Genomic DNA, 10,693 nt, shown 5'->3' with positions numbered 1-10,693 from the left:
TTTATGAACTGGCATTCTACAAAATAAGCAACACAAATAAGTTAAATATAGACTATGTCAGATGTTGACAACTGCTACAGAGTAATGTACAGTGGGGGAGGAGCTTGCAGTTTTAACTGGCATAGTTAGGGAGGACTTCAATGAGAAGGCGATATCTGAATAGTGATCCTGAGTAGGTAAGAACTTAAGCCACGTTTGGATGGAATTTTCTAGTTGGAAAGAACTCTAGGTGCAAACATGCTAAGCATAGAATTCGGTGTCATTGCAATGAAATTTAGCAGGGCTCAGGAGTACGAAGGGGTCAGTATGATACAAGAATGAGGTTGTATAAAACTTTGCAGGCTGGTAAGAACTTTGCTTTGGCTCTGAGTAGCATCAGTGATTGGAGGGATTCTGATTCTGGCAAGAGAAACACCTGAACTGGCCAATCTTTAAAGGCTCCCCTTGGTAGCTGTAATGAGAACAGGCTGTCAAGGTCAAGGGCAAAGGGATGAGAAGTTTTCACAATAAACTAGGAAAGAGTTGATGGCCATTTTGACAAGTTGATGGCAGAGAAGTTTGTGAGGTTATAAGAAATGGTTGGCTTCTGGTTATATTTTAAAGTTCTAGTCCACTGATGTTATAGAATGTGGGATGTGAGAAAAAGGGAAGTGTCAAGTCTGACTCCAGTTTTTGACTTAAATACCAAGAAAAACAGAGTTGCCAAGACTGTGGCAGAAGCAGATTAGGGATGTGAATGAACAGTTTACATGTAGATATGTTAAATTTGAGATCTCTATTAGATACCAAGTGGAGATGAGCCTGAATGCAGTGATGATGGGTATGTCAACATATATGGAATTTAAAGACTAAAGGGATCGCTAAGAAATTAAGATTATAGAAAAGAGGTGCAAATATTGAGCTCCCAAATCTCCAATGTTACAAGGTTGAGAAAGAAGAGGAAAGCTAAGAAGGAATGGACTTTGAGGTAGGAGGAAAACCTCAAAGACAGTGTGCATTCTGGATGTTAATTTAAAATTTTCTTTTCTTTTTTTTCAAAGAGGAGACAGAATTGGTCAATCACATCTAGTTCTCCTGACAGGTTAATAAAGATAAGAATATAAAATTGACCACTAGATTTAGTAATATCTATAATGTTAGTGATATTGACAAAAGCAGCTTTGGTGGTGTGTTGGGTGTGATGGGTGGTGTCATGGGTGGGTTCAAGAGAGAGTGGGGGCAGTTTTCTTTTGGTCATTTGTACAGGGGAAGAGAGAAATGGTTGGTAAGTGGATGTAGAAGTAGAATCAAAAGAGCTTTTTATAAATAAGAGAAATAAGATTATTTTTTAAAGTTTTGGGGAACAGTGCTATAGGTAGGTAAAACTAATGATATTGACAAAAAGAATTTTAGTAGATCGCCAGCATGAAACTCAGATTACAATAGATGATGGAGTGTATAAAAAGGAAGAATTAGTGGCAGTACATGTAGTTTTTTGTGTTTTTTTTTGGTATGTTTGTTTTTTAGAAGTTTACATGTGAAAGTGAAGATAATTTAATTAAAGTTGAGGGAAGGGCTAACTGAAAGAAAGATGCCCTTGAGAAAACAAGAAACCATAGAACCAAGAACTCAAATTTACTTTCTTACACTCTCAGTTTAACCAAAAAAATGTACTAGTGCCATTTTATTTAGGGCAAGAATATGCAAAATGCATTTGGTGTTTTCTGAAATAGGCACTATAAAATCTAGATATAGACTGTTAGTAACTTGGTAGATATTTAGATAATACTTCACTGAGCTGTTAATTTTCTTTTAGATGAAAAGATATATCAGTTTGCATTTGTGTATTATTCTCTAGACCCTTTAAATGTATTTATTTGAAAAAAGACTCTAGTGCACAGAACTGGATTCTGAATTAATAATTATTTCATGACATACTCTCATTGTAGGTCCACATATAACCTGCTTATAATCCACCCATCCATTTATTCGTTCACTTGCTATTATATAATAAACCTATCAGTTAAATTGCCAAATAGCACAACCTTGACAACGACTTTTATTCTATGTGGTTTCTTTCATCTTAGTTTCCTATCTTCACCATCCAAAGTAACCACCATTCTGCATTCTTTTAAAATTATTTTGTAGCTTTTCTTTGAATGTCATTTTAGCTCAACTTCAGTTTTTAATAAATAAATTTAAATGAAAAATTGTTTTGAACATGACATATAATCTCTTGATGCTTTTTTTCACTTAACTGTGTATTGCTAAGATTCATTCTTCTTGCGGCATATTGAGATAGATCATTCATTTTGACTGCTGTGTGATATTCCCATTGCATAGGAACCAGTTTATTCATATGGTCTGTTGGCAGTAAGCATTTTGCTTGTTTCCAAGATTGTACTGCTGTGAATATCCTGGTCCAAATTCCCTGCTTTAAATGTGTAAGAATTTCATATATATATATATCCAGGAATGGATTTTTCTGAATCTTAGTGTATGTGGGAGTTCAACTTGATGAGATAATGCCAAACTGTTTTCTGTGATGGTTTTATAAACTCAAACTCCCATTTACAGTGAATATGAGATTCAGGATCCACAAATCCTTTAACTCTTGATATATAAATATCTCCATAGAATACTTGAAATGGTATTTTATTTTGAAATGATTGAATTTTTTGATTTCTATTATAGTTGAATATCTTTTCAAATCTTTACTGCTTATGAGAATTTTCCTTATATAAATTTCATATCATCTTTTGCTCATATTTTATTGTTTTTAAATGTTTTTCTTATTTATTTAATTTTTTAAATTATTTGAAAAGTTGACCTGGACTGATAGGAGAATCACAAGTTACAGGAAGTACTGATCTTTAATGTCATCTACGTGTTTTAATATGCAGGAAGGCTAGTATTTCTATATTATTTTTTTAAATGACAAACAAAATTAGAGATTTCTTTAACTATTACACCCAAGGTTCCTTGTTGCTGTTATTGTACCTTGTAAATACTTTGCCTCTTTTTTTTGGCAGACACATCAATAGTGTTCTGTAAGATGTAGCTGGATGTATGGATTTAGGTGGCTGAAAAGCCAGAAGTGTCTCTTCAAGTGCATATCTGGGGAAGCAATGTAGAAACAAAGATTGACTAGGTTCAACATCAGTGAAACACCTTAGATCTTTTTCCTGGTGTGACAGCAAATTGGACACTGTTATTAGAAAAGAAATTAAATAGTGATATCCTTCAACCAGGTCTATACAGCTAAAGTAGTTAAAAGTAGAAAATTATCTGATAACATTGTTAACTGCCTTTCTACTTTACAAGCAAGCTAGAATCATTAATAAGATGGGACTATTCCCCTGAATTTGATCTTGGTAGTTTTGGCTCTTTCAAAGACTGTCAAAGTTCACTTGTTTGCCTTATAAAATGCCCACCATATTTTGAGACCAAAAAAAAAAAAAATTTCCCTATTACCAAAGAAGTAGAATTTTGAAAATAAAACATGTCTTTGATGTTATACAAATGCATATAAAATTATAAGAAGTCCTTCCAAACTCAAAATCATCTGGTTTCTATGTAATTATGATCTTAGTAAGATTGATTTGAACATCCTGAACAGTATTGTTAGAAGAAGCATCTCTGAGAATTATTCTTAATTGCATAGCGACCATTATTCATTGAAAACTGATTTATTGGAAACCTATTACATTTAAGGTCTGGGATTACTTCTGGGAGAGGATACAAATATAAATAAGACACAGTTTCTGCTTTAATCGGGAAATATTTTTAGCTTAACTGATGTAACAGATGAATCCCAGTAATGTTTTTTGGGAGGTTTTTAAAGCACTGCTGGGATGATATTAAGAACACAATCAAACACATAGTTATTCATCACCTAGTATGAGCAAAGCGCTTTGCCAGTTGAGGATTTCAAAGAGGATTAAGATTCTGTCTTTGCTGTTAAGGGGAGAAAGACTCAAGGAAGCTGTAATAATAAAAGCAAAACATAGAAAGAGTTTCAGCAACATAGTGCAGAAAATACTCATGAACAAAACAGGAAATGTAGGTATGGCAATTTATGTACTTGATGTAAAATTATATAGTAAAATTATATACTATATATTATATACTAATTATATACTATAATATTATATATTATATAACAACAATTAATTATTAATTTATTTAATGATATAATTAGTATAGTGAAGCTAGAATATACTTTGAAGATCAATACAAGGGGGTTATAATTCTGATTCTAGCATGCATATTTAATTTCTGTGAGCTCAGTTTCCATATCCATAAAATTTTTGTGATAATATCACCTTTAGAGGGTGTCATGAGGATTAAATGAAATAGCACATGGAAAGACCCTAGTATCCTACCTAGGCTTTCAATAAATAGAATTGTTATATCACTGATTATTGCTCTTTGGAAAAAACACATTCCTTGTGAGCAGTTACATACATACATGCTCCTTGATCTCTTTACTCTCCTCCCCACTGCTGTATCTCTAGACCAGACCACCGTCATTTCTCAAGTGGACTAGTAGGGCAGCTTCTTATAAGAGCCCTTCTCTTACTCTTGCTTCCCTAAAAGTTGCTCTTCATATAACTGCCAGAGTGATTCTGTAAAAAGTACAATTCAGATCCTATAATTTCCTTACTTCAAACCCTTGATGATTAAAGGATACAAATGAAGCTTCTTACTGCGACCTATGTGCATAGGCAGAGTTGTGGTGAGTATGACAGGAGAAAATTTAGGGAAAGAACATAGGGAAAATGATTAATCTCTGTATTCATTTGCTCAGGATGCCATAACAACGTACTCCAGACTGAGTACTTAAACAACAGCAAGTTTGTTTTTTCACAATTCTGGATGTTAGAAGTCTAAGATCCAGATGTCAGCAGGCTTGGTTTCTTCTAAGTTTATCTCTTTTGCTTGTAGATGGCCATTTTCTTTCTGTGTCTTCATGTGGTCTTTCTTCTGTGAGTTCCTGTGTCCTAATCTCCTCTTACAAGGACACAAGGCACATCAAACTAGGGCCCACCCTAGTGAGCTCATTTTAATTTAATTCTCTACTTATAAATCCTAACTCCAAATATGATCACACTTTGAGGAACTGGGTGTTGGGAGATCAACATATGAATTTGGGAGGATCATAACTTAGCCCATAACAACCACTTCATGCACCACCCCATCTGTCACTGGGATTTCTACAAGTTCTTTTCCATGTAGTTTTAACAACTGTCACCCTAAGATATAAACATGTTTCCAAAAAGATGGCACTTTCAGAATATAGGCTCAGGGGTTAAGTCTCTGTCCACTGACCCTGGTTATTGTTGTCTATATGGCCTTATTTCTTATCATTCTCTTCCTTACTTGCTTTGCTCCAGCCCCACTGGTCTCTTTTCTAGAATATCACTATTCTCACCTCTCCGAAAGTGCATTCCTTGCAGCCATTATGGTCTTTCTCTTTACCTAGTAGCTTAGTACCCTCTTTTTAACAGCTCACTTCTTTACTAAAAGCCAATCAGATGATGGACTATAAAAAATCATAAAGGCTAAAAGCTTTTGTTCCCTGCACTGCCTGTCTTAACAGTACTTGGGGGTGATGAAGAAACAAGGTCCCTGGTAAGTAATTGAGTATTTTTTATTCTGTTTTGTTTTGTGCCTGTAAGTAAACACTGCTTTCTGGTTTTGTTGTTCTTTTGTCTACATTTTTTTTTTGTAGGGATGCATTATCTCATTGAAAATTTAAGATGCTAAGAAAATACAATATATCATATCTGTATTTACTCTTTAATTTTTAAAACCCATCTTGCCTGTAAAATTAGTAATTATTTTTTCACACTTATTTACTTTATACTCATTAGGTCCTGTTACAGAAGTAAAAACTGACATATATGTCACCAGCTTTGGACCTGTTTCTGATGTTGAAATGGTAGGTACTTGGAAAATTTGATATACCTTTTGAGGTGTGAAGAAAACAAACAGAAAAAAAGGCAATTAATATGTATTTTGCTGTCAATCACACAAAGCTAGAAACAGCCTAATTAGACTCAAAAATTTTATAAAGAATGAGACATTGAATTTGCATTTCAGCTCTAATACCTGAGTATTTTTTGACTTGGATTATTCTCAACAAAGAAAATAACTTTCCTATTATTAGTCTCCTTAACATACGATGCAACCTTGTATGTAGTATTTTTTTTTCTTTAGAAAGTTATTGAAGAAGAGAAAATTAGAGAGTGAAATTAGTTTTAATATGAAACTTTATACTGTAGTCATAATTACATTTGAGTCAGTGTCCATGCTGACTCAGTTGCTCATTCTTCATCTCCCTCTGCTCCTTTTCTCCCTTGCTCTCTTTCATGTTTAAAGAACTTAAAATTCCAAGCACTGGTCAAGATGAATTCATTCATTCAGTTGTGCTCTCTAATATTAAATATGTTTATTTCAAGGTCAAATAACCCACTTCACTTTTTTTCCCTCGACTCTGGGCTCCTAGGTTAATTTTAATAGATTTTTAAGAACATAAAATTTCTTTTTCACATATTTTACTTTGTCTTAAAGAGGTGCTTACAATTTTATGATTTGTTATGCAATGATATTTGTTACATATTAAGTAGTTTTGTTACCTGATCTAAAGTAAAGTACAACTGTAATTACCTGGTGTTAGAAGTTTTATTAAATTATATTAATTATTTCTATGTATGGCCATTTATCTAATAAATATAGAAAATTAAGTTATCAAGATGGACATAACATGTTTTAATTGCTGAGAATCTTTTTGTTCCATTGATTTAACAAAATTTTTGCTTTGATTAATTTAGTTTGTATTTGGGCTCATTTTCTTTTATGAGTGGGAAAGAGGCTCGAATTTAATGCATTTTTTCCATATTTATGTGTATTCATCTGTGATTTGAATATGTCAAAACTAATTTCCCTAGGAATACACAATGGATGTGTTCTTCAGACAGACATGGATTGACAAAAGACTGAAATATGATGGTCCCATTGAAATTTTGAGATTGAACAATATGATGGTAACAAAAGTATGGACCCCCGATACTTTCTTCAGGAATGGAAAGAAATCTGTCTCACATAATATGACAGCTCCAAATAAGCTTTTTAGAATTATGAGAAATGGCACTATTTTATACACAATGAGGTAGTCATTTTTTTCTTTTTCCTTCTTCCCTTTTTTCCTTCCTTCTTTCTTCCTTCTTTTGTTTTAGAGATCTATAAATTTATTTTTAGAGAAAGAGTTTATACTAATTGTATTTTTCCATCATAGACTCACCATAAGTGCAGAGTGTCCTATGAGATTGGTGGATTTTCCCATGGATGGTCATGCATGCCCTTTGAAATTTGGGAGTTGTAAGTTACAATAAAAATGTCAGAATTTATGATTATCTGATGTAAGCTAATATTTATATATGTGCATAGTTTTTTTATAATCCAACATTTAAATCATTGTCCCTGGCAATAACTGTCCAAGATTTGACTTTTAGGAGAAAGTTTATTATCTAATATATTTATATAAAGAAGTAAAAACAACCCTCTATTCTCCCAAAACCAAAACCCCATTTCTGCAGATAATTTAAGTAAACTGACTCATAATAAATAGGTTGGTGGGCAGTGGCGAAATTTAGGGACCTTTGAACTCCATGTATTGGTAGTGCAGCATAGCAAGTGTAAATTATTTTGTTTTTTGTTTCGTTTTGTTTGTATTTTACAGTTTCTGTTAGAAGCAGAGTCCTTTATGGTACACTTGAAAGAAGGTCAAAGAAGGTCCAGAGTTTCTTGACATGACATAGGTAGAATAATATAAGCAGCAATGTTAGTTTTAAAGTGGCTGAAGCACGACAAGAGCATAGTAGGAGGTGTGGTCTGATTGTAGACAGAGCCAGATAATATATTACCTTGCAGATCACATTAATGACTTTGGATTCTATTCTAAATGGTATAGGAAGCCTTTGGTAGTTTTTACTAAGGGATGTGGCATTCTTTGACTGACATTTTACAATTTCAGTTTAGCTGTTCTATGGAGAATGGGTTGTAAAGAGATTAGAGTAAAAGCAGAGAAGTATTGGCTTAGACTAGGATGTACTGGAGGAGAAGTTGTGAGATAGATGGATTTGGGATATTCTGTGGAGGTGAAAGCAAAAAGATGAAATGAGTTGGTAGAAAGAATATGGAATTCCTTTCCCCTAGACTCCTTCTCTGAGATGCCAGAAAAATTTGATTGCCTCTCTAATGTCTGCCTCAAATATTTGATTTAATCAGAATCTACTAAAAATAGATGCCGGCTTTTACTATTGCTTCAGATTCTCAGTCGCACTGATTGTGAAACTGCTGCCTGCTGTTATCATTGCTCATTGCTTAACTTAATGAGAATCAGCAGTCGCCATTCTTTTTATAACCTCTAGTAAGCACAATATTCAGTGGGCTAACTTGAAGCTAAAGAGAACCATTTGCTCTCTGACCAGTGACTTAATGAGAGAAGATAAAAATAGAAAAATAAATAGACAGAAAAGGTGATCTCACTGGGGCCAGATTTAAAATCCATTTGTGCTGTAATGACTTAAATTTCACCCAGGTAGTTCTTATCCAAGGGTTTAATTTTCCTACCCATCCCTCTCTAGTTCTCATAGAGAGCAGTCTTCAGAGTGACATGAACATAGTGTTCAATCAGGACTTGTACAAAACAAAGAAATCACTCCTTGGAAGTTGATGTTTTGGGATTGAGAATTAAAGAGAGGCACATCTGTTGATCACCTTCACCCACTCTACCCAGCCCTATCTCCAGCCTCAAATATTGAATCATTAAGAAAAAGTTTATTCTTGCAAGGTAGGCTAGCCAAGAGAAGGATACCTGATTTAAAATATCATGAGTGGTAACATAGTATTCAGGAGCTTTAAGTGTATGATTAAGCATAAATATACTTCAGGAGATCAATGCTGACACATAACTTTATACTGCTAAATGACAGCGTAAACCTCATTGTTTATTTTGCAAAGTTGTTTGTAAAGATAATCTCCTTAGGTACCAACTCCTTTTAGAGAATTAAACAATTCCACCAAGGATTTACTGTGCTCTAGCTATTTTAGGAAGGTTTGTGGAGGGTAGTACACAATATATCTTGGTTCTTTTGAATTTATTTGTATGTGAGCCAAGTTACCTGCTCTGGGTAAACTGGTAAGCAAGCAACTGGTCTCCATTTGCGTTGAACACCAAATAATTGAAAATGAGTTTAAATTACTGCTGGGAAGGATGTGTAGAAGGTGGAAGGGAAAATGTCCTGATCGTAAGAGTTTAAAGGTAGTGGAACTGCTTGTATGATCACAGTCCCTGCGGGGCTTTACATATTGCATAACCAGTCTTCACTGCAGCATGATTCCCCAAACAATATGGATATTGCCCAAATGCAGAGTCTAGATTAGGTTACCCCTGGAGAACTCTCCCAACAGTAGCATTTATTTTTGTTTCTGTTGCTGTATTAACACAGGCAGCATTTGGTATGTTTCTAATTGGCAGTGTTGCATTAGGATGAAAGAAGTCAATACTGGTCAAGGCTGGAAGTGAATTAAAATGGAAACATTACGGGAGAGCTCGACCTGGTGGGAGTCCAAAGAGGGACCCGACCCTGGAGCCCCAGGGAGCAGGTTCTTATCTTAGGTCAGGGGAAAGAATTCAAGAACAGGACAAACAGCAAGCAGGAAAATGCAGGTTTTATTAAAGTTAAAGTACACACCTTAGAGGAAAGTGCTAGCATCTCAGAGAGAGAATCTACACTGAGCTGTCTCGATTAAGAGCTTTTGTTTTCTTGTCACAGGATATCTGGCCTATTTCCCTTGCCACCTGCGGGGGAGGAGGTGGCTCAAAGTCATCTATCTTGTCTCCAGGCCTTGGCTTGTTTCTCATGCTGGGGTCTCACACTCGAAATCAAAACAGGGAGAGGGCTGAGTAAGGGACAAGGGAGAAGAAATTCCAGAGCTTCAGGGAGAGGGCAAAGGAGAGCAAGGGACTGAGGAGAAATACAGAGCTCATCTTGGGGCAGGGCCATGGGCGGGCGGGGCCAGTAGCAGGGCAGGGAAGGGTTTGGGTAGGGGTCTTCCCTAGGCCAACTATCCTGCCCCTGCAGTTTGACAGTGCTTTGGGAGGGGGAGGGTTATCATTTTTGCTTTTCTACTGCTTATTCTTTGTATGGAAACATAGGCAATGCATTAATGCATATTTATAGCATTTTAGTTACTTTAGCTTTAGTCTTTCCTCCTCTAATTCTTTGGCATAAAAACAAGAAATAGATAGGGCTGTTTATTTAATGTCTACAGTTCTCTAACTCTTAAGCATGCTTAAATAAATTATAATCGTTTTCATTTATTTCGTCTTTCTTGAACATGTGTAATATTCTTAAGTGTTGACCATCAATGCTGGCCAAAAGGAGCACTGACTCTAACCACATTCTGTGCTCTTATTCAGATGCTTATCCGAAGAGTGAGATGATTTATACCTGGACAAAAGGTCCTGAGAAATCAGTAGAAGTTCCAAAGGAATCCTCCAGCTTAGTTCAGTATGACTTGGTTGGGCAAACTGTATCAAGTGAAACTATCAAATCCATCACGGGTGAGATGTTTAACGATTAAAGTCAATATGCTAGTTGGCATTCACGATTGTCTTGTCATAGCTTTTTCATGGAATATCTAG

The 10,693-nt window shown here is 35.0% G+C and overlaps 1 protein-coding gene across 1 annotated transcript in view; it reads left to right on the top strand.

Annotated features, from left to right (window-relative positions):
- Positions 1 to 795: 795 nt before the first annotated feature.
- GABRA4 (gamma-aminobutyric acid type A receptor alpha4 subunit) overlaps positions 796 to 10,693 on the top strand; it is a 57,723-nt gene continuing 47,825 nt past the window's right edge. The window contains exons 1-5 of the mRNA XM_011362825.1: positions 796 to 820; positions 5,856 to 5,923; positions 6,933 to 7,153; positions 7,280 to 7,362; positions 10,469 to 10,612. Coding sequence (XP_011361127.1) covers positions 796 to 820; positions 5,856 to 5,923; positions 6,933 to 7,153; positions 7,280 to 7,362; positions 10,469 to 10,612 — 541 coding nt within the window. The remainder of the gene's footprint in view (positions 821 to 5,855; positions 5,924 to 6,932; positions 7,154 to 7,279; positions 7,363 to 10,468; positions 10,613 to 10,693) is intronic.

This window comes from Pteropus vampyrus, unplaced genomic scaffold, assembly GCF_000151845.1.
Source record: "Pteropus vampyrus isolate Shadow unplaced genomic scaffold, Pvam_2.0 Scaffold79, whole genome shotgun sequence".
NCBI classification, from domain to species: Eukaryota; Metazoa; Chordata; class Mammalia; order Chiroptera; family Pteropodidae; genus Pteropus; species Pteropus vampyrus.
The sequence above is the reverse complement of the archived record's forward strand: the minus strand, read 5'-3'. Positions and strand labels throughout refer to the sequence as shown.